Consider the following 24,607-nt stretch of genomic DNA (forward strand, 5'->3'; position numbering starts at 1 on the left):
TTCACAGAGGACTGTGCCACCACTGCTACAACAGAATCAGCACTTAGACATTTCTGAAAGCTATAATTGCTTCCAGAGAGCATCAGAGACATCCAGGTGTTTGGAGACCTCTCCCGTGCTGTGCTCTGGCTGTGCTGGGACTCTGCGGAGGGGTTCTCTGGGTTAGTGCCTGCCAAACATTTACCTGCTCCAGTGTTCCTAACTCTCCAAAAAGACACAGACTCACAAATGAGAGGGATACAGGGAGTGTACAGGGATTGAAAGAGAGCGAATGAGAGGAAGATTGTTGCGGGTGTGTGTGTGTTTGTGAGAGCAGCGTTGTGTGTATGCGTATGCCCACTGCATGGATCTGTGTGTGTGTGTGTGTGAGAGAGAGAGCTGGTGTGTGTGTGTGTGTGTGTTTATCAGCTCAGTGCAGATGGGTGGCAGAGTGGCTCTTGCTGCCAAATGATTCAGTATGCTAATGAGTTGTTATCTGTAGTGCTGCAGGAACAATATACTGTCTTTCTCACAGTGGGAATCCAGCCTGTTGGGAGCAGATTACACTGCACACACCGCCAAGGTAGTTATTTATATTTTCACACAGAGTAGTAGGAAAATACATAAATGCAAACACACACACACACACGCACACTTATGCACACATATCCGCAGATAGGCCTATAAACAAACAAGCAAAATAACATTTAACAAACGCACACACACCACCATCAACATGAACAGCAGCATGAATAAGGTGGAACTTTGACAGAAATATACATCCTTCACCAGTAGATGGAGATGTTATTCTGGGCTTTCCTCTTTAACAGGTTTCCCTTCAATATTCCTCATAAAAGTAAATTAATTCATAATATTCCAGTCAATCTTCCAATCAATAAAACTTTTCCAGTTGAGAGATATTTCTACCTTCACCACTTCCTGTCTGAAGGTTCCTATACAGGGAACAGGCTGTTGCTGAGCACGCCTAATACTACTTAAACGAAAGCAGCTATTGTTTGTACTTCATTTCTGTCACATCCAATTTGATGGAGTTGCACTGGAGACTATTTTTATCAAGTTTGATAGCATCAGCATCAGTGACTCCTTATTATAAAGCTGTCATTTACTCTTTAATTCACTGTTATAATTAGGTAGAAAGAAAAAAACATGTCAGTTTAACTCGAGTTCTTCAAATGTCACTCTGGTAAGGATAAGGAGATTTCCAAACTAGGTCTAAAGTTCTTAGTAATTCTAAGGTTCTTCATTTTGACCAAACATTAATGTTTCTTGATTGCTAACCAAGTCTGGTGGTGTTTGATCAGGATGAAATTAAAAGAAAATTTTAAAAAAAAAAGAGCGGGGAAAGTTTTGGTGTTGAAAATTCTAACTTTGTCTGAACAATTTAAATGTTTTTTGTATTTAAATGTTATTTGAATAATCACTGGTGATCAGCTACATAAATACTACATAATTCTTTTCAAAGTTTTCACAATTGTATTTACAGTTGTATTTAAATTGCAGTGTGGATGATAGACCTGAAAAAGAAAAACATTACCTGCCTCCTAAATCTTTTCATGAAAGACACCAGAGAAAAAAAATGCTGCCTTAAAATTCGGACATCAGTGTAAATAGAAATCCTCTGTGTCTGCTATGATACAGTGTTTTTGATTATAGTAACTGTTTATCTTCCTACAGGCTGCAGTCTTGGTTGAGTGTACAACCTGAAATATAAATCCCCCTCAGGCAACGCATGTTCTCCAGAGTAAATCAAAGTGTTACGCAGATTTGTAAATGAATACACACACGAAGTACTTTTTTTTATTAAATTGCATTGAAGAGTGAAAATACACTTCTCAGGTATATGTCCAATTTTAAAGCTTTGTTGTTATTTAAGACTCCAAGTGGGAGAAAGCCCTGAAGAATATATTTATTTAATAGTTTTTATAAATTAAAATGATTTAAATCTCATTTATTTGTTTCACTCCCAATGAAATGTTGATACTTAGATACACTGATCACTAATCTGAGGATACATTTCTGTAAAAATTGTTGCACAAGTTACATTATTAGTATCTAAAACTTCATCTTGCTTATACATTTTGTTGTATGTGTAAGTGTATCATATGTGCTTAGAAAATATGTGACTGTGCCTAATTACAACCTTGCATAAAGAAAAGCTTTAAAACCAGCTAATGCAGCTCCCCTGCCTCCTACATTTAACGAACACGTCACAACATAAAAAGTCTCAGAGCATCTCGGTGTGGCTGAGTGTATACCGGATGTACTGAATGTAATTTATCTTCAGAATGAATTGCTGCTGTATAAAAGTAAGTGAGTTATTATCGGCTATAATCTGGTGAGAGGTCCTGACTCTTTAACGTCTAATGAGATATAGTATTTGTAAAAGTCTATTCTATTCTATTTTTCATTGTGCAGTGTGGGAGCATTAGAGTATAATTTATGGTGCAGCTTGATCTACTGCAGAGGGTTATCATCTCTGCTCAGGACTAAGGTGTATGACGTTATGGGGGTGTAATATCAATTATATATGTGTACATACATGTATATATAATGTGGTTTTTAAATCATATTACTTTCTGCGTTCCAGTGAATCATCCGGACTTGCCTTTTTCTCCTTGTCGTATATCGTTGCCGTAGTGTGCAGTTTTTTCAATAACATCACGACAGAGGTATCACTTTCAATCTTTACCTGAAATATTTGTGGGACCATTATGTTTTTCTAGCCTACTGTCTTTGTGTATTAATCTCCAGAGCTTCTGTCCAAAAATTGAACACCTTGCGCCCTCTAGTGGGAAACAAATGCAATACGTCATTTATTTAAATTATGTCCAAGTAATACAAATGGTTCACTGGCGTTGAGCTTTTCCCTTCTCTTTGCAATGGCAAATAGCTTTTAAATGAGTGTTTCTGTGTAAATACAACCCAAGGGTCATCAGTTTCAAGCAGAGTCAATTTTAATGCAGTGTTACAAAGAGCTGAAATGTTGCATACAGAAGATTAATTGGGCCTCACCCGTCTCCAGGTACAGCAAGGCAAGTAAAGCATTTGGTTTGATTAGCATGGGAGCTAGCAGATACTGAGCAGCAGTGCTTAGCTGAATCACATTAAAATGACAGAGCAGTGCAAAAGGCTGAAAGTTGCAGAGTCTGCGAGAGGCTCAAATCAGAGCTCAGTCAAGGATGCATTCAGAGGTTTGTCAGCTCAGTAGGTTTGGTCTTTATGTCTGGGTAAAGTAAGAAGCCAGAGAATGTGCTGTCATCTTCACTGCTGGAGTAAACTCCATTCCAGTCTCTCAGTGTCTCCAGCCACACCTGGTCACCTTCGTTCAACTGCAACAGCGCGAGATTAGATGCCTGATCGATGTCTTGGCCATACAGAGAGTCTCTTGTCCGTAGCTTCCGCATTCCATTAACCACCAGGGCTGCACGCACAGGCCGGTTGCGCACAGTGATGTGATAGCTGAATAGGTAGACCCCGGGGTATGTGACGTTGAACTTATTGAGTGCCGGGTCCCAGTGTCCTTCCCCATTGTAAAACACCTTATCAAACTTCACAGGCAGGCCCGGCGGAGGGAAGGAGCGGCTGGGGAACAAACCTACACTGAAGGCAGATCGAACCTGAACGGCACTCTGACCCGGAGGTCCTTTGGGACCCCGAGGCCCACGAGGACCTTTAGGCCCCTTCTCTCCCCTCAACCCTGCCAGTCCCCTCCCACCTGGGAGGCCTCTGGGTCCAGTATCACCCTTCCCTCCTGGAGGCCCTGGCTCCCCCCGTTCTCCCTGTGCACCGTCAGCTCCATTCAGTCCTGGGGGGCCCATCTCACCTCTTAGACCTGGGGGTCCATGATCACCTTTCTCTCCTTTCTCACCTGGCAAACACTCACTCGGCTGCCCTTGTTCACCTTTCTGACCCTTTGACCCAGGAATCCCTGGGGGCCCCATCAGCCCCTCTGGGCCAGGGATGCCTTTAGTCCCATTCAGGCCAGGCTCTCCTCTTTCTCCTGGGTCCCCTTTTAGACCAGGGAAGCCACGTTCACCTTTCTCTCCTTTGGGGCCTGGATCACCTGTGTGTGGAGGGTTTATGTTTATTTAGGAAGAAAGGTTTGAATGAAAATATGTTATTATGTACCTCAATGCACTTTGAGAAACAATAACTATAAATCATGACTTTTGCACATGTGTAGCCAGGTTCTTACAGGAAACTACACACCCTTTTCTCCAGGTTTTCCTGGCATACCAGGGGTACCAGGTAGACCTGCAGGTCCTGGATCACCTTTTTCACCTGCAGCAGTTTTGATAAATAAAGCGTAGAAAATGACATCCAAAAAGTACTTATACAAAACAGCGTTTCGCACAAAAGGAGAGAGAGACACAGAGAGAGAAACCCTTAGACATTCAAGAACTCTCCTGCTGTCAAGCCTCGTTGTACCTATGTCACCATTGAGTCCATTGGCTCCAGGTAATCCTGCTGGTCCGGGAGGTCCTCTGGGCCCTGTTTCTCCCTTCTCTCCTGGCAACCCTGACAACACACGCGAGTAAAAAGAATAAAATCTTTGACTTAAACTGTAATTTCCCTTACAATAAAAAAAGTTAAAATCCGTCTCACCTGGAATGCCCTTCTCACCTGGTGGCCCCGTTGGCCCTCTTTCTCCCATAGGCCCTACGGGACCTTTTTCTGGTGGACAGCACTCACAGAAGTTGAAGAAGCATTCGTTGTAGTCAAGGGTAAAGTTTGAAAGGATGTTCCCAGGGGGCACTATAGCATCAGTGTGAAATTCAGTGGGGTATGTGTCAATGGAGTATGTCGTGCTATCTGTAGAGGGCAGGGAATATGCATCCATCATAATGTCAGTTGTTTCTTCAGTGTTCAGGCTGCTTGTAGGGGATGGGGTCGTTGTCGTGGTTCGTCCAAATCGTCCACCTCCATCACCGCTGGCGCCAGCTCGAGGTGGCTTCTTGGTGCTCTGGGGTTTGGGCCAGCGTGTGGTTCTGGCACCAGCTGCCAGCATGGCCATGAGGGCCATGCAGAGAGTGGTCAGCACAACAGCCCGAAGGGGTGGCATATTGACGGCTGGGCACAATAATCTAATGGAAGAATTCAGGCAAAACGGGTGAAGCGCTGATCATTTATCTTGCATCACAGACAAATAGCACAGAGGGCATCTTACCTGTTGATGGACACTTGATTCTTCACTCCGTCCCTCAGAACAAGTGGTCGGTGCAGTTTTTCTTCCTTCCTTTTATTGCCCTGGTTCTCCAGCTTATGTGCCTCTAAGCCAATGACAGAACAAGGGACAGAAAACTCTGGGGTTATTGGGTGGCAGGTGGGCTGGCAGCAACAGATTACATGACTCCTGAGGGATGCGAACTAAAGCAGATTGTTGTACAAGGCAAGAGTTTATGTCTTTGTGATATTGGATATGAATCCAGGGCCCAGGAGTGTGCAACCTGCCTAGGTGTTGCTCACACACATGCTTGCTTTGTACAGAAACAGGAGACAATATAAAGTTACAAAGACAGATACACAGTCAAAGAACATGCCTGCATACACTGACTGTTTATACACAAAAACATACACGTTGTTGGTAATGAATACCGTTTCATATGAGAGTTACCAAGTGCAGTACCAAGTGAGAGTTGTCAACTCACTACACCATTTGGCAGCACCTCAAAGCAAACAGATCACCAGATACAGTGGGACAAGGATCAGTGTCCTAAAACAGGCACCAGTAATCTAACTAGTCATCTCCTTGATCTAAAAGTAAACCCAGTAAATCAAGTACACCTCACGGAAACCTGGCACCAGTGAACCGAGCTTCACATCTCTCGAAAGTTGTGCTGGATGTCATTTCAGTTTCTGAAATGAACTCATGAGAGATTTGGATATTTAGAAATAGTTGATCAGTGAGGACTTTCCCAGTAAAGTAAAATAATAAATTAAATGAATAAATAAAAAGGAGGAGGTCATTAGTAGACATCCTGGCAAATTTTATGACTGAAATATATTTTATATGAAATAATTTGCTGTAAGATTGAAACAAAAGCACAACTCGGGGGTTAGGTCTGATTAAGCATGCTCCTTAATCTGAAAAGAAAAAAAATTGCTTCCAAGCAGCCAGACTTTCTCGTAATGTTTTAAAATGATCTTGAGCAATAATTCTCTCAGCTTTCTGAAGGTTTTTCAAACTTTTTCTTTTGGCATTGGCTGCTTTTACACTAATTTACAGTGGAGTCCTTGAACTCTACTATTTTAGCCACCTTACACTGACCTTTGAATCGCTCAAGCATAAGAAAGGCACTTAACTTAAGGGATGAGCCGGTGTTGTGTGTCTATATAATAAAAGTTTGTTACCAGCAGCCTGTCACAAAAACACATAATGTGTTCCCATTTATTTAGTTGAATCTACACAAAATGCCAAAGACAACACAGTTTGAAGGCCTAACATATTTCAAATTGTTTTAAGAAGGAAGGCTTCCTGAACTCAGAACACTCCCATTTTAGATGGTCTTTGGAAGGAATACATGTACACTAAGATATCCAAAAACTTCAAGGCACTTTCATATGGAAATTATATAAGTTTATTCTCAAAGAATTGTTGTATTTAACCTAAAGCTCATTGCAATCGTTGCTTAAATGTAGTACAAAGTGTGACATTTGTTGATTCTGCTTCACAAAATGAGTTTACTATAAACCATTTTAATTTTAAAACCTCATTTTTAATCTTTAGGCCAGTGTCCCAGCTGCAAAGTGTTTTTTTTACATTGATAGAATAAAAAGATGGTTGTATAGGTTAGCAGAACACGAATATGCCATACGCACAGGTAACATTATTTACCCCATGGCTAAGCACTACCTGGACTTTCATAACAATAATCCTTCTACACTATAAGGGGCTTGAATTAACCACATTATTCTTTCAGTACGGAGAGGTACTAGACAAAGAAGTCTTAACCAAAATGAACCTTTTTGGATTTGTAAAATACAGGCCACTAAAAATTGTCCCTTTGAAGATGCATATATGTTATCATTAGTTGATTTCACTGTTGTCTTTTCTTTTGTCTGACTTGGATTGAATTTGAGCTCTTGCATCTGCCAGGTTACTGAGGACTCCTCCTATTGTTGAAGATTTACTGGTGGAATTTTCCACTCTCACCCTGAGTGGAAGTTTTCTACTTCTGGAACACCACATGTCGAAGACCCCTTAAGGAGCAGAGATTCAGTGTGTTCATGGACCGTGTTTTCACCCAGATGAAGGCCCGTTTGCTGAAGAAATATAACCAAGATAAAGAATAAAGGCACTTGATGGTGTCAGACTGAGCGGAGGTCTTCCTGAGCTCCCGCCGCCACTGAGCATATCCTGCTTTATTATCTATACGTTCTGTACAACCTTGAGGGATAAAAACTTTAAACAAGAGTCTGTTAAAATGCTGATCTGAGACATGCATCGGGCCCTGCAATTGATCCATCTACTGTTCATCAAAGCCTGATCAGAAATAGTCTCAGTGGTAGTTGTCAAGAAGGCATTCTTAAGGAGAGGAAATAGGGGGGAAAGGATTAGGTATGCAAATAACACAAGATCTGGACTGACATTCGGTGCCAATAGGTCTAATTGAGTGATTAATCCAAATTTAAAGCTTTTAATTGGTATGATTTCTCTGCCTGGAATTGTCCCTTTACAACTTTATGTGCCCCCCCCTCCATCATTTGACTCCAAGAATGTAAATTATAGAATTAGCAGTGAATGTTATACCTTAAACTGCCACCAGGAGGTGGCATTTTTCAACCACTGCTGTAAAACATAAAGACATCGCCTCCCATTAGTTTAGGGCCAAAAGCTGCCTGTTTTGAAACGACCACATAATTTTATCTACTTTTAAATACTGTTGCATGAGTATTGGGACTAATTTATGTCTGTTTTCTATTCTGCTGCATTTTTATTTTGGGCCTCGTTAAATGTTCTCCATAACAGTCAGCAGCCCCATAAAACATCACATCATCACACAGTATTTTAAGTCATACGAAGTGAAAATGCCGCTATCTAGATTATGACTGTGATGTGTTACACTAGATGACCTCATCATCCGATTCCGCAGTCACCACCATTTGTCCAGCGTTCTGCTTGCGCATGGCCTGAGTTTGCGGCTGCGCAGTCTCGTCAGTGCCGACTGCATTTGAGGAACGAGTGGACGTGAAGTTTCTCGCTGTGAATAAACCGTTTCCGCTGGTCTTTCAACATAAAGCACCTGATTTGGCCGCATTGCTCGCAGCTCCTGCCTCTTCTACTATTTTGCTTCGTTAAACACACATTCGGATTTCCGATATTGTTCGCGCTCCCTGTTGGTGGTTTGACAGTTCTTAAGTAGGAAGGTGTATGTGTGTGTGTGTATGTGAAATGTGTTGTTGATGCGGAGACTGAATCGGCACATATCTGACAGTAGGAACGGGGTCATCGGTGAAAAAGAAGGACATATTGCAGTCACTTCGTCCCCCTGGTGACTCCTATGTCTGTCAGCGTGGTGGGTCTAACCCAGAAAATCCGTCGTTTTACAATGGGTTGTGGGAGATCGGCTGAACTCGGAGAATCCTCTTGCAGCTGTTTAGAGAGCCGGGGATAGGACCAAGACGTTGTGTTGAACCAATGAGGGTGGCCTCCTCTCTTTTGTCCTCCGTTTTCGGCCGGGTGTCTGGCAGCCAAGCTGTGCACAGTGCGTAAATGCGCTCGGAGCAGGCAGACCGAGCTCCGAACAAATGCTTAAATCTTGTCTTTTTCTGACACAGTGGTAGTTAATCGATTTCTTCATAGTTCCGCTGAGCGGATGGAGTGAATTGTGCAGACGGGGGGAGAGACAGACCGCAGTTTGGTTGCGTGTGATGATAGGAGACACAATGACGCTCTTGTCTCTTTTGGGTCGGATCATGCGTTATTTTCTCCTCAGGCCGGAGACATTGTTTCTGTTATGCATAAGCCTGGCGCTGTGGAGTTATTTCTTCCACACGGACGAAGTCAAAACCATCGTCAAGTCCAGCCGGGATGCGGTGAAGATGGTGAAGGGGAAAGTGGCGGAGATGATGCAGAATGACCGGCTGGGAGGCCTCAGTGTCCTGGATGCAGAGTTCTCCAAAACCTGGGAGTTCAAGAATAACAACGTAGCCGTGTACTCCATACAAGGGAGGAGAGACCACATGGAGGATCGCTTCGAGGTGCTCACCGACATCACCAACAAGAGCCACCCGTCCATATTCGGGATATTTGATGGTCATGGTGGCGAGGTAAGCTGGAAGCAAGAGGTTACGAGGGCCCCTTTTATTTTATTTTATTTTTTAGCAGCACAGTGAATTTGGCAGGTAAAGAGAACGTGATGTATCTTAGAGTGCAGTTTTATTTAATGCTGCTACATTTATATATATTAAAATAAATTCTTAATTTAGCCTTGTTGAGTGGGTTAATTTGCTACCAATCAGGGTTTGAAATAACAAAAGTTAAGGTTACAAACTTTCCACAAGGGTGGTAGAGAGCTCCCCCTCCCCACTCCGGCATTGTATTCCCTTGTTTGAACACCTCCACCACTGCCAATCAGGAAGGTGACTTGGATTTCATCACAAAGGGCTTTGTGTGTGTGTGTGTGTGTGTGTGTGTGTGTGTGTGTGTGTGTGTGTGTGTGTGTGTGTGTGTAAGAACAATGGTTTGTAGTATGTGTGTGTATGTGCGTGTGTGTGTGCTCCAGTCCCCGTGTTATCAAGGGTCAGTTGTTTCTCAGGATTGCCTGAAGAGCAAATGTCCTGCGCCATCTGTCACACCATCACCACTGTCAGAGCTCCCAGTACAGGACATATTGTTGCATATTTCACTCAGTGATAACGTCTAAGAATAAGAGTGCCATGCAGCTATAAAAGTATGGAAAAAAGGAAGTTTTGTCCCTAAATGCAGTATATGCTCAATAAAAATGGTCTGCTGTTCCCGTAGAGCAAATAGGAACGAGCCTGAGTCATAAATCTTATTTCTAATTTGGAATATTTTCCACATGTATTATCTGTTGCACTTTATGATACAGTCCATGACTTGGCTTGTAATTCCTCCAGATTTAACTTGAAACTTTACATTTATTTTTGAAACTGGATGAAATTTGGGTGAATTTTTATTTACCTGCAAATACTTATAAGAAACCTACATGTGATTAAAAGGGTAGCAATTCTACTGTAAGTACTTTTAGGTTAGTGAGTAAGTTGAAGTACTTTACATGTACTTGTGGGCCATTTTATGAAGTAGCTTAATCTTACAGTTTTACAATGTAAATATGCCCCACCTTTAGGGCCATGGGCTGTATTGTAGAGTGGCCTAAACCCCTTTCTGACATCATAAGTATAATTTACTTTTAGAGGTGGCAGTTGTATTGTGGAGTACCTTAAACTCCCCATCTTGAATAATAATAAATAGATTCTACTTTAAGGTGTGTGGGCTGTGTTAAAGAGTGGTTTAACCTCCTGTCTAATGTTGTAACTGCACCTTTTTTATGGTCTTGGGTCCTATTATGGAGTATTTAACCTTGCCCTATGAGAAATAAGCTCGAGCAGCACTTGTAGTGTTAAGAACAGCTTTAATGTTCATGTTTCAGCTTCTTGCTTTCATTGGGGTCACCATAAAACATATCAAAAAGTTTAAATTGCATACGTATAAAGCAAAACTTGAGTTTTAGCCCTTTATTCTGGTGTACCTAATAAAATTGCACCCTAATTTCAGAACAAATTTCATTCAAATTCCACATTAAATCTGAGGAAATATGGGCTAAGACGTATTATAAAGTGTTACTGTTTTCTTAATAAATATATCAGTTTTTATTTTTATTTTGAAAATTAAGGAGTTGTGAAAATGTTTTTTCATTTCTTAATCTAACTTATTTCGCTTCAGAGCTTTTAAATATCCAGTTTAGTATCATTAACAGGCCAAGAAAACAAACTGTAGTTCACATTTGACTTGAAACAGTGAAACTGGGATTTTTGCTTAAAACTGTCTGAAACAGTAAATCAGAAGAGTTAGTGATTACATCCAGTCTATCCTCTCTTTTAAGCACATCTTAAGGGATTCATTAGACACAGGCAATTAATTTTCTGTCTTAAGGAAACAGGCATTAGTTTGTTAGCTCCCAGAAATGCTGTAACTGTTGGCGTCCGGATGTGTTCAGTCACAGGGAGGTAAACAAACAGACTGTGTTTAGCCTTTCTGTCTCTTTCCACTGTGTAAACAAATATTTTTCTTTCCTCTAATTCCCGATCTTGCACCCTCTTTCTCCTTTTCACACTCAGTGTCTACTGTTTTTCTTTGCTCCCTTTATTTTCTGTAGTTCACAAGTCAGATTTGTGTTGCTCTGTCTGGTTTGTTTATATGTGTTTTACTCAGGTTTGCCCCCCTTCTTTTTATCAGTAGTCACAAAGGCTTTGGACTTGTATTGGGTTGCTTTGACATCGACCTCAGCTGCTTTAGGGTCATTAGCATCAGTGCACAGAACACATGCTGTAACATGCAAACACAGTAACCACAATTCCCAGTATAAAAACTAGGCTCTGGTAAAAACAAACTACGTGGGACCCTCAATGCTAATGATATGCAGGCACAAACTGTAGGAAGTGACATTTGTTTGCTGCTGATCTTTTTTTTTTTTTGCACTTTCGTGCATTTGGAAGCACACACAAACCCTCACACATCACCAATATTGAAAGAAGCCATACTGCCAAGCCAAATATGGGCAGATAGAACAGGCCGTCTCTGAGTGCAGGGTGTCCTGGCTCTGAAAATATGCGCAACATTCCTCAAACATTCTGTGTTTTTTCTCTGCAGTTTTTATTTTCTATCAAGGCACAAATTGTGGCCTTGAAATATAAAAGTCAGCACAAGCTGCTGCTTCATTTTTAACTTGCCTTACAGGGGAAGAGACTATTTGCTTTGACTAGTTTACACCTTAAACGGGCTTTCACGTTACTTTGCTGTACAAACTAAAATTGAGTCTGATACCAGACATCCATCTGGCTTGGGCTTATTTTAAAGAAATTTTTATGAAGATTTTAAATAAGCATGCACCTGCCAAAAAATTTAGGGTCAAGGGACGGGAGAACCCTTGGTTTTCATCGGAATTATCAGAGTCCATCCATCAGCGTAACGTGGCATGGGCAAAAGCTAGGAAAAACGATTCCCTGACTGACTGGTTAGACTTCAGGAAATTAAGAAACAAATGCACGACACTTATCAAGAAGGCTAAGTCAGAATATTATTTATCTGTTACTACAGAAAACCTCAATAACCCTCAGAAATTTTGGAAAGTAATTAAGTCCTTATCTATAAATAAAATATCACAGGCTCTTCCAAAATTCATTTTAAAAGATTCTGTCCCAGTTTATGACAGAACTGAGGTCTTAAACAGCTTTAACAAGCACTTCGTAGCTACTGGTTTTTTATTTAACTCTGTTGGAGCAGCCCCCATGATTCCCTGCACAGAACCCCAAACATATATTGGGGAGCTTTTTGATTTTTCTCCTTTTTCTGTCCAGGAAGTGCATAAAGCTCTTAAAGCCTTAGATCACAGGAAACCCCCAGGGCCAGACTTAATAGAGCCCTATTTTCTGAAAATAGCAGCTGATTACATTGCACAACCTCTTACGATCCTTTTTAATCTTTCAATCCAAAATAAAGAAATTCCACTTGTTTGGAAGTCTGCTTTTGTTACGCCAATATTAAAAGGAGGCGACCCGGCCATTTTGACTAATTACAGGCCAATATCAAACTTGTGTGTTTTGGCAAAAGTCCTTGAGTCTCTCGTCAGTGAGCAATTAAAAGAGTTCTTGTACTCTAATGAAGTTCTTTCAAAACTACAATCTGGGTTCAGAAAACAGCATAGTGCTGTCACGGCTGCCACAAAAGTGATAAATGACATACTTGTTGCTCTTGATAAAAAACAGCACTGTGCTTCTCTCTTTATTGACCTGTCAAAAGCTTTCGACACTGTGGATCACGCCATTTTAAAGCATAGGCTTCTTTCTTTGGGGCTGTCTAGACATGTTGTCTCCTGGTTTACTAATTATTTGAGTGACAGGACTCAATGCATTAAATGTGAAAATCTGTGCTCAGAACTTTTGAATATTCACACTGGGGTGCCACAGGGTTCAATTTTAGGACCTCTGCTGTTCATCATGTATATAAATGATTTGGGACAAAATGTGTCCAATGCTAGTATGCATTTTTATGCTGATGACACAGTTATTTATTCCTTTGGCTCAAACTTTGAAAAGGCAATAGAATCGTTGCAGAAAGCTTTTGACGTGGTTCAGCACACACTTCTGGAGCTGAAATTGGTTCTCAATGCTGAAAAGACAAAGCTAATGTTGTTTTCAAACATGAAGAGATTTCCTCAAACTGTCCCCTTGGTGTCCACTCTTGAGGGAAACCTCATAGAAGTGGTGCATACGTATAAATATCTTGGCTTTTTAATTGATGATTCTCTGACCTTTAAACCTCACATAGACAATCTTGTGAAAAAACTCAAACTAAAATTGGGATTTTTCTTTCGAAACAAATTTTGCTTTTCTTTTGAGACAAAAAAGCATCTTGTAAATGCTACATTTTTATCTGTTTTAGATTATGGTGATCTGCTGTACATGAATGCTTCCGCCCAGTGTCTTCATAAGATTGACTCAGTTTATCATGCCTCCTTACGGTTTATTACAAACTGTAGGGCCTTGACCCATTGTTGTGATCTGTACGCTCGAGTGGGATGGCCTTCGTTGTCCTCCAGGAGGTTTGCTCACTGGTGCATCTTTATTTATAAGGCCCTGCTTGGACAAATGCCCACCTACATTTGCGATCTGCTCACACGGAGAAGTACTGTTTCTTACAGCCTGCGTTCAAGCGATCTTTTATTGCTCAATGTTCCATTTGCCAGAACTGAACTGGGAAAGAGGGCTTTTACTTATGCTGCCCCTTTCACATGGAACATGATGCAAAAAGACTGGAAGATAGCAGATCTTATTTCATTAAATGCTTTTAAGTCCAGATTGAGAGAGCCAGAGAAAAATGTTTTTAAAATGTAATTGTTATTTATAATATGTATGTAACTTTGTAATTTCAACGTGTTGTCGCCTCTTGGCCAGGACTCCCTTGCAAAAGAGGTTTTTAGTCTCAATGGGACTTTTCCTGGTTAAATAAAGGTTAATAATAAAAAAGATCAATCCTGCATGCTGGCTCTGGGAAGAAGTAGAATTTAATAAAACAGCACAGTTAATAAGAAATCAAGATCCATAATCTGTATTTTCACTTTAAATGGGGCTTAGATGATATTTTACATTAGCTGATTAAATGTAAAGGCTGTAAAATATTGGAGCCCTTCGTGAGGTTTGTAACTGCACTCAGTCTGGCATTTCCTGCTATTTACTGCAAATGGAAATTTACACTTGAAGCTCTTTCCCTGATCCAGCCTCCCTCAGTGCTTCTCCTCCATTAAATAGATCATTGAGCACAGGAAGCAGACAGGGACTTGATTTGTCCCTCCTGATAATTAGACATAATTAGACATTCCATATACTTCATGGTAAATATTTTGAGCAATATCACGGTTCAAATGTCAACTGCGCTCATGGATAAACCTGATAAACCCGAGTATTATTTTTTATTACTGCATCACGTCAGAAGGGAGCAAAATGAAAGCGCGTGGACTGAAGGGCACAAAGTGTCCTCGTTTCGTAGGAGCTGTGAATCTGAAATATGAATGCAGGGACATCAAGATGGTGTAAAATGCTCCCGTTTTTAGATTTGATTTGACAGCATTAGCATAATGGAAATCTTGGCGGAGAAAACGAGGGTGGAAGCAGATATGTGAAGGGAGGAGGTGGAGGAGTGGGCTGGAAGAGGAGGAGGTTGCTCAATAATTCAGCTCTGAACACCTGGTGTTAAAGCACTCCTCTAAATTAAAGTTGTGTTGCCTGGCGAGACATAAAAAAATAATCTGAATCATAACCTTATTTATTCTGTCTTTCAAAGCTGGGGAACATTGTATTTATTCAACACGATGAAATCTATCCATATATTACGGCACCAAAAGTTATATGAAAAGTCACCAGAAATCAACATTACATTTATAAACAGTATATCCAATATACAAATCTAGCAGGCATTAAATAAAAAGAGTTTGACTGCTGACCACTTTTCAGTATTTGTTTATTTTTGGCTCTGTTTTGGGCAGCACCAGTTTAAGGAAACATCTGTTTGCTATTTCTTTCTACTTATTTGTTATGATCACAGGCACTGTCCTGTGTCTAATCCTCTCTGTGCCTCCCTTCTTCCCCTTCTGACTTCTTAGGCTGCAGCTGACTATGTGAAGGCCCACCTGCCCGAGTCCCTGAAGCAGCAGCTGCAGGCCTTTGAGAGAGAGAAAAGAGAGAGCGCTCTCTCGTACGCCAGCATTCTCGAGCAGCGCATCCTGGCTGTGGATCGTGACATGCTGGACAAGCTCTCTGCAAACCACGATGAAGCAGGTCAGAAGGAGGAGGAGGAGGAGGAGGGTGGAAGGAAATGGGGAAAAAAAGATATGTGGTCAGTGTGTGTGTGGGGGAAACTTTGAAACTAAAATTGCCACATGAGACAAATAGAGGAAGCACGTCTCACATGTCTTGTAAACACACTGTGCAAGCACTTTTGCCAAGAAGTGTCAAGAGTATTCCTTTAGTGCACTTTAAAATAAAGCTGGCTGTTTGCGTGAAAGTTGGCATGTTAAGAACGATGCTTTCGAGTACTCTCATTTTCACGCTCTCTCCTCTTAAGGGACTCGGTTGCATTGCAGAACCTCACCTATGAAAGAAAATCCTCACAATTTCCTGTCTTATACCCTCTCATCTCCGTACTCCCACCTGACATTTACGTCTCTGACCGAGTCCTTCTACAGCCCACTCGAAACGCTGGCTGAATTAGAAGAGTGAGATGGTTGTGTAACACTATGCTGATCCAGATTTACGCTGATGTTTCAGAGAAACAGTTCAGATTGATCGGTTGGTGGCATTTGAAACAGTTTCCTCATATTTTTGACCTACTATTATTTTTCATCATTGATGTTTTGTTTTTTTTGGTGACAGTCTGCCACATCATCTCCTCAGGATAGTGAAGATACAGTTAATGACTGGCCACTGGCACAATGGTGTCTCTATAAAATTAATTTTAATAATTGAGCTTGATCTAGTATTGACTCACAGGTTAGCAACTTTATTATGGAAAACTCTGTTTTATTTATGTTTTATTTATTTATTTTAAAGCTCACATTCATACATGTCATCGAGCATATTCTTTAAGGTGTAATTTAAGTTTTATCCTCTGAAAGCCCTCTGTGGTAGTGTGAAAATAAATTCATTACAGGAAAGGTGCTGCTATAGCTCACTGGGATGAGTGGCGTTTGCTGCAAGTCATCCCCCCATCCTCTTCCTGCTTTTCTGTCCACCCTCTACATTGTACAATATAGGGAAAATACAAAAAATAAATCTTAAAAACAACAACAAAAAACACCCCATACTTGAAACATATCGACTGTGTGCATTGCTGTAGTGTAGTGGTGCACAGGTTTGCGAAGCAGCAAAACAAATCCCTTGAGTTTTGCATCAGTAGGGGCAGCTGGAATAAAAAAATTTGCCTAATCAAATATTTGGAGCTATCTGAAGTCATGAGTTACGTTCTCAAAAGCCAGCATAAACAAAACAAAATCTAGTTTTAAGTATTACTGTTAATCTGGCATAAAAATGATTTGTTATATTTTGTGGTGTGATTAAAATAAAAAAGTTAAAGGATAATATAAGATCACAAAGATGTGCCTGTAACAATTCTAAGGTTTTTTTTTTTAACTTGTAGCTGGTTACAGTACAAAAATCACTAATGATTAGTGTTTGGATTTTTGTTTTTGTCTTCTCTTTGAATTTCCCACACAGGAACGACATGTCTGATGGCGCTGCTGTCAGATAGAGAGCTCACAGTGGCCAACGTTGGAGACTCGCGTGGTGTGTTGTGTGACAAAGATGGGAATGCTGTCGCCCTATCACATGACCACAAGCCGTATCAGCTTAAAGAGCGCAAGAGAATCAAGAGGGCAGGTAAATAATGAGTATAAGAGTGTAATGTAAAGCTTAGGCATTGTGTACCTGCTGTTGCTATGGGGTCCTTTGTCGCCATCTGTTGGTCTGTTCTGGGAAATCACTGAGTTAAATTTAATGCAGTGTTAGAAATAGGTTGTGATTAAACTTATTTCTTAAACTTTAAATTTGAATTTTTACTCTTTTTACTTTTAGGAGGCTTCATCAGTTTTAATGGATCGTGGAGAGTCCAGGGAATCCTCGCTATGTCCCGCTCCCTCGGGGATTACCCACTAAAGAACCTTAACGTAGTCATTCCCGACCCCGACATAATGACCTTTGACCTGGACAAACTGCAGCCAGAGTTCATGATCCTGGCCTCTGATGGCCTGTGGGATGCCTTCAGTAACGAGGAGGCAGTGCGCTTTGTCCGCGAGCGCCTGGACGAGCCTCACTTTGGTGCCAAGAGCATCGTCCTACAGTCTTTCTATCGTGGCTGCCCTGATAACATCACCGTCATGGTAGTGAAGTTTAAAAGTGGAGCAGGGGGGAACAGCAAGGCAGGGGAGTAGGTGAGGGTCGAGTTTAAAGCTTGCGTCATGATCAGTATATTTTTCCTCCCATCTTCTGGATGTATCAGTAAGTACATCATCACGGAAGGACTGGGAGAAGTATAGATTTCGACTGGGCTTTTAACTAATGCACACACATACAGAGAAATGTACACACACACATGCAATGATATGAGAAAATGAAGCTCAATTTAATTTGACCTGATGGAGAAAAGGGGCATTTAAATTCAATACAGTTCACAGCCATCTGCTAAACGGATGAGGAATTGATTAAAATATTGAAGTACAGTACCAAGACTACCAGACACAGGGGAGGGGGGTGGGGTCTTTTAACCAGCACACATTAGACTGTGATGACATCACTGCTGTTTACTGTACATGCACACGCACACGAATGGTACAGGTCCACTGGAGGCTTCTTCAGAGAAGGCTTCAACCAGTGCCTGCACAACAATTACTGTCCATCTGCAAAAACACCACCCGGCTTGCTGCATTTTGATGATTCTCTGATTGTATGCATTTGTTAGACTTTCCAACAGGAATAATAATTTCTCAAATGTAAGAAGACTCCAGTGGATCCATACCTCTACTTAATTTCTGATGACAATACACACATATGACTTTTGAGTATTAAGCACCTATTTTGTGGCTTGAGGAGTGACGGTAAAAGCTTTGGGAGATTTATTGTTTTTGCATTTATTTAAAATTCATGCTCAGTACAGCAGATTTTAAAACTAAGCAGTCACATAAAGAGAAGGGGGTAGAAGGTAAGCAGTGACAAGGGCTCGTGGCTTATTGAGCTGAAAATTTTCGTTTTAGGTGACACACATTTTAAACATCTTTAAATGAAATATCTTTTTTTAAAGTGATGCCTGAAGTCAATTTTGGAGTATCTGATAATTCATTGACCAAATAAATGCTAAATAAGCCTTTTTTTAATATTGCACATCAATTTAATCAACTTAGAATAGGCATAAAGATGATCTGAATGTCCATATTTTTTTCAAAATGTGTTTTAATGTTGAGGGTCAGTTGTTTCATTGCATTAAAATTGACAACAACAAAAAATCCGTTCTGGTTCTTATCCTTCAAGATCTCCAATAGAGTGGACTCAGATGTTTCTTCAGCTATTTGAACATTTACATCTCGTTCCCAGACATGGATTAAGCCTGATCCTAAACCATAAACTTTAATCACTGTTGATCTTCATTTAATTTTTCTTTTAGTCTGGGGCTTGTTTCAATCCACACCTGGGAAACCTGGTGTTATTTTCTTCACCTCTGAAGAATCCTTAATCAACATTACCCTAACCGAGTGACTATAAAGGCTGAAACGTAACATTTTGAAAGAAATTTATCAAGTCTGTAGAAGGTGTGTGATACTCAAAAGTGAAATTTGTGTGTGGAATGTGACTTTAACTACAACACACACATACACCACATGAGCCACAATCTTATAACCACCTATCAAATATTGTGTGGATCCTCCTTGCCAAACACCTCTGATCCATCAGAGTGTATTCACTGGAATTCTGAGAGGTTGGTGTGTGGGACAGGGATGTTGGCACTGGATGCTTTGGCTCATGTGGGTTTCACGGTGGTGGCTCTAATCTGATGCCCAGTTGGCTCTCGATTTTGGGGTCCCTGGAGTTATTCGTAGGCAGTTTTATATAGTGGTTGAAAGTGCGTTGCCTTGCTGGGAGAGGCCATTCTTGGTCTGCAGCAGTGTTTAAGTGGGTGAGATGTCATCAAGGTTACTTGCTCCACTTGTCAGTGGTTTAAATGTTGTGGCTTATACATGTAACTTCCACAGAAATACATATGGTTCTAAAAAAAAAATGCACTTTTCAGATGTTTATTTTTTGGAATGGTAAATTCTTACATATCAGCAAACGTAAACACTGTTTACCCTCAGCAACGCAAGCGGGTTTCACTCTACGTCGAGCCCGACACTCACCTGTTTGCGAGGCTACGGAGGAAACGCAAACTGTTCCATTCAAGTGGACTTACACTGTCTGTATCAGGGCATGTGCTTCAGCTTAACCATGTTCACGAACGAATGACCTAACGGCGTGCAGCAACGGACACTGGTGGCTGTCTTCGACCTGCGAAGCACACGAAGCGAGGAGGTGCAACGGACACACCTCGACCACGAAAGACTGAAAGACTAAACGATGTCGCATCACGAACTGTACAGCTGCAGCCAGAATGCTTGTGATTAGAAATACGATATGCTCCCGAAGCAATACAACTGGTGTCAATGACGCAGTCTGTCAAAGAAAGTTACCGTAAACCGTGCTTGATTTACTGCTGTTTTAAATTCACCTTTTACCACTGTGTATCATGACTTCATCAGTCGAGAGAGGGGAGTTTTGTTCCTTTTGTTTTCTTTCTTTTATTTTAACAGTTTACCCAATGCCTTATTTATTGTTATGTTTTTTGGATGTCTCAGGCAGATTGCCAAACCAGTATGATGTATTTTCAGTTTTGTCCTTCTGTACATGAGCAGAAGTTTACAATAAAACAAATACCCGTGATTTTAACGTGAGAAAGTTGTAAGCATTAAACTCTTTCCTCTGAAATATATCAACCGTTTTCATCTCCATCATCTCATGACAGGTATGATCAATTTGGATGTGTTTATTCTTTCCACATTTTATCATATATTAAATGCAATGCACATCACCTGCTGCCAGGTCTGTTGGAGAGCTCCACTGGAGCACTCCAGTCTTAAGTGCCTTCCGTTGCAAATATAGATTTTGGGGAGATGCAAACAGCTTCTCATATGTTTACCTCAAGACATTTCTTTTAAAGAATCTAGCTAACAACAGTCACAAAGGCTAGGAGGGTGAGGTCACACTAAGATTGAGGGAAAACACGTGACCCGAGCGTTTCTGGGATGCTTCTCCCAGACCACAAATAGCTCTCTCACTCTCAGAGCTGCCGTCTGCAAGGTAACTCAACACCGCAGTCTTCAGCCTTGAAGCTCAGCGATGTCAAGTTCAGTGACACTCTGCACCAGGTGGCCAAACTCAGAATAGCCTCCACACGACTTCATCCAAATTCCTAAGACCAGTGTGGTCTAATAACTATAAAAATCAACAGCGTCACTCATCGGCTTTACGGGAACGCTTTGCCGCTGTTTATTTAAATTTGGCATGCTATACGAGAGATCAGTGCGCGTGGAAGACACGTGAGATTCACTAACAAGCAGAAATACACCACTTCTGGCTTAAAAAAAACCCCTTAGATCGTTTTTAGGAATCTTCTCGAAGTTCCAAACAACATGGGACAGCATGGCTCCAAATCTTCCATTGAAGCCCGTGCGATTTTTCAGAGCGATGGCGCAGCGGACATGTGCCAGAAAGCGGACACATGCTCTACCCCAGGCTCAGTTGTCCGCTTTCAGAAGAGGGTGACCAATCAGTCGGCCTGTCTTCACTCGTCCCCCCGGACAAGGCAGAAATCAGAACTCGACTCTTGGCCCCTGCGTCGCCGTGACACCGGAGGACTGGTGTACGTGATGGATAACCCAACCGGCGGGGTGTGGGTGAAGCCGGAGGAGAAATGGTCCAGATCTTGATACAAAAAACTGAAATACAAATGATTTAATCAGTGGAATCAGTTGAGCATCTTACAGAGTAGCAGATGTTGTTGATTTATCTTCCTGCTGTGAGGTGAGCCTCCACTGTGCCCGCCCGCAATGCAGTGAGGTGGATTCAATCGACCTTCTCCTTACCGAGGATTTGGCTGGACGGATCATTGAGATGAACGGATGTTTCTTTATTCTGTTTACATGTTCAGTGTTAGACTGAGAGGGGGATGGTGAGGGGAGGTGATTAGCCACCGAGTCTATGTCTTTGGGTGCTCTATTATTCTGAATGATGTGAAGCAGAGTAAACAAAGGGAAGGGGCCTGGCTGTAATGCTTTGGTCGATGGTGTCATGGTGAAACCTGCACCCTACCAATGGCCGACCAACCATTATTGATTTTGTCCACTTTCCTTTTTTAAAAATTATTTGACTTTTATTTCTGTTTATAATTACGCGTGTATGTGCTATACAACATACACGAGTATTAAAATACAATATTTTAAAATAACGATGGCATTTTGGATGTGATGGAGTGACCTTGATTTAGGACGGAATGTCCACAAGGGGTAAAAGCAAGTTGTGCGTGACGTGACCTCAAGTTTATGATGTTTGGCTGCTTCTGGTTTTCTAGAAGCACTGGAATCTGAGTTGATTTTTTTAATGTGCATGTCAGCGTTGAAACATCCATCTCATATTTAACATGGCTGACAAGCCCGTGTAGAAATTTGTTCGAATACAAGAACTGTGTGTATGCAAACAGGAAGAGCTTCGACGTTTTATTTATTTATTTATTAATTTACGTATCACTTATTTAATTCCGTGATTGGACATGTCATTCAAATTTCGAAATGTTGTAACAGTTTGAGGCATCCCAGTCACTAAGGCACCTTCCACTACGGTCCTTTTTAACTTTAACTGGTTTGGTGCAATTGGCTATTATTTAGTTTTTAATATTTAAGTGTTTGAGTACCCGGTTTTGTTCTCAGTGCGCTTTTGACACTTTTACGAATGCACATTAGTCAGCCTGATATCTTCGGATAACAAACATAAAGTGATGGAATACATGACCAATAAAAGTGTAACTGGGGAACGGGAAACTTTGCCCTCTGGTGTGACGCCTTATCAGAACACAGTGCCTTAGCAGGGAACTAATGGCTTATCCATTAAACCTCGGTAAACGCACTAAGCAAACACCGCGTCAGACGGGCACAGTGCGGAGGATGTGACTGTCCCGCGTCAGTTAACAGCCTTTGTATCTGCACTTCACCATGGGATTATGGGTTTCCAAACCTCAAGTGCAAGTTCTTCTTCTGGGTCTGGACAACGCTGGAAAATCGACTCTCCTCTACAAACTGAAGCACAACACTAGTGTCAGCACCGTCCCTACCATCGGCTTCAACGTGGAAATGCTCGAGGCCAGAAAGAACAGGAGAAAAATAGCTATAACCATCTGGGATGTCGGCGGTCAAGGGAACATGCGCGACCACTGGCCGAATTTCTACCAGAACGCTGGAGCTATCGTGTTCGTTGTGGACAGTGCCGACCAGGAGCGCCTGAACGAGGCGCAAAGGGAGCTGGAAAGAACTCTGAGAAATGATGAGCTCCGGGGCCGTCCGCTGATTCTTCTCGCCAACAAACAGGACGTCGACGGCGCGCTGAATGTCACTGAAATGAAGGACAGATTCAATATGAGAAAGATCTGCCAGGAGCGGGATTGTTTCGTTCAGCCATGCTCTGCGTCGACGGGATTTGGAGTTGAGGAGGCCTTTAAACGAGTGGTCCAAGTGGTCAAACTTCCGTCAGAGCCCGGTGCAGTGAAAGACAATATCAAGGATACAGTGCACTACCTCAGAACAAACACCAAACATTAACATTTATTTATAAGCAATGTGTTATTTGACAATATGACGAATGAGCTCTGACACTACCTTCTGCTTTAATTCCTTTATATCAACAATAAATCGTATTTAAAGAAATGCCATGTTTTGGTTACATTTCTATGATTCTTACGCCCACGGAGACATGCACTAATCATATAAACAGGTAAGCTGTTTATTAGGTGTGCGTTTAGAAACTGCATATCCGTATCTCCTTTTAATTATTAAACGCAATTCTGTTATCTCACAGTCGTGTATCTCACTGACAGCATCGTCAACCCAGGGGAAAAGCGCAACAAAGACAAGTGCAAATAGGTTTGGATGATTTACTTGCGTTGCGCTGACTCTCGGCTGTAAACAGTCTCCTTTGGCTAGTGTTTCACTTCACTTATGTAAGAAATGATATATGCTGATAATCCACTGATTAGCTTTTCGCTTTCTAAATGGCTAGTCTGCAAAAACAATCTAAATGTGGTAAATGCTGACTGTATTCATAGGCTGTATTAGAGTCTGGCTGATTAAAGAGCAGATACTTGTTTTTTGTTTTCTTTATCTTTGTTATATCATATCACATCGAATCTATGAAGCATTAGATGCGATATGATAATAAATCGAGCCTCAGTGCTGAGAGTATTTAGCAGAAAATTAAGCTAAACCTGAACACTCACTTGGACACACTTTTTTTGGAAGAAATGGAGGAATTGGATGAAAACATTTTCCAGAGGCATACAGTTCATGTTGTATGGAAATTCACCTGGCGATATTTTGTGCGTTCTTCTCCAAAAATGCGCACTATAGTGACAAATATCTCGAATATCGAATACTTGAATCTATAGTGCTACGTGTTCGCGCTTTGTAGCTTGTCCGTCACAGGATTCCGGTCGTCGATCTCTTTCCGTCCCGAACTGTCTCCTCATATGTCGGCAGATGTTTGCATTCATCGTATGTTGGCAAATGCGCAGCGGCAGCTGGATCCGCCGAGCTGTCCGGTGTACAGCTCTCCATAAGCATTTCTTGCGATGTGGTGGCCGCTGGCTGTCCATTTTGAGGTGGGATGTCCTGCCTTGATCTTGAACACAGCACCCTCTGGACAAAGTATCCCAACGCGAAGAGAAGCAGCAGAATAAGTATTCCAGAAAGTTTTCGGGTGACCATGGCGATGCTGTAGTACGTATAGTTCACCAACTCCGGGCAACAGGTGACAACAGAGGTGTTGTTTCCCTGCGTGCAGCATATCTGATCATTTCTGCAAAGGACGTCTCCGCATCTCCGGCTGCAATCAACAACCGTGTGAACAAAAAGGCAAGTAGTGAACAACGCCAGCAGTTGGTTTCTGAGGGAAAACATCGCCGATGTGTTCAACGGGATAAAACAACCCAGTGAGAGACAACAGCTAAAGCCCTGAAACAGGATGCAGGCGAGACGACGCAAATGCCCGGACTGAAACACTGACGCAGAGCATTATCCACTCACCG

At 41.5% G+C, this 24,607-nt stretch overlaps 3 protein-coding genes across 3 annotated transcripts; 2 read left to right on the plus strand and 1 right to left on the minus strand.

The window, feature by feature from the left end:
- Positions 1-2,987: 2,987 nt before the first annotated feature.
- On the minus strand, positions 2,988-8,212 carry otol1a (otolin 1a). Its single transcript, XM_080906978.1, has 6 exons — positions 8,074-8,212; positions 5,168-5,270; positions 4,606-5,084; positions 4,429-4,518; positions 4,210-4,281; positions 2,988-4,063 (listed from the first exon to the last, which is right to left on the minus strand). The coding sequence occupies exons 3-6, from the start codon at positions 5,060-5,062 to the stop codon at positions 3,186-3,188; spliced, it is 1,497 nt and encodes a 498-aa protein (XP_080763104.1). The 5' UTR covers positions 5,063-5,084; positions 5,168-5,270; positions 8,074-8,212; the 3' UTR covers positions 2,988-3,185.
- Positions 8,213-8,411: 199 nt separating this feature from the next.
- On the plus strand, positions 8,412-20,229 carry ppm1la (protein phosphatase, Mg2+/Mn2+ dependent, 1La). The gene is made up of 4 exons (XM_080906979.1): positions 8,412-9,270; positions 15,342-15,516; positions 16,951-17,112; positions 17,308-20,229. The coding sequence occupies exons 1-4, from the start codon at positions 8,872-8,874 to the stop codon at positions 17,661-17,663; spliced, it is 1,092 nt and encodes a 363-aa protein (XP_080763105.1). The 5' UTR covers positions 8,412-8,871; the 3' UTR covers positions 17,664-20,229.
- Positions 20,230-20,842: 613 nt separating this feature from the next.
- Positions 20,843-23,150, plus strand: arl14 (ADP-ribosylation factor-like 14). The gene has a single exon (XM_080862004.1). It carries the CDS (start codon positions 22,524-22,526, stop codon positions 23,124-23,126), a length of 603 nt encoding a protein of 200 aa, XP_080718130.1. The 5' UTR covers positions 20,843-22,523; the 3' UTR covers positions 23,127-23,150.
- The last annotated feature ends 1,457 nt before the right edge of the window (positions 23,151-24,607 follow it).

Source organism: Rhamphochromis sp. 'chilingali' (assembly GCF_963969265.1).
Source record: "Rhamphochromis sp. 'chilingali' genome assembly, chromosome: 16".
In the NCBI taxonomy this organism is placed as follows: Eukaryota; Metazoa; Chordata; class Actinopteri; order Cichliformes; family Cichlidae; genus Rhamphochromis; species Rhamphochromis sp. 'chilingali'.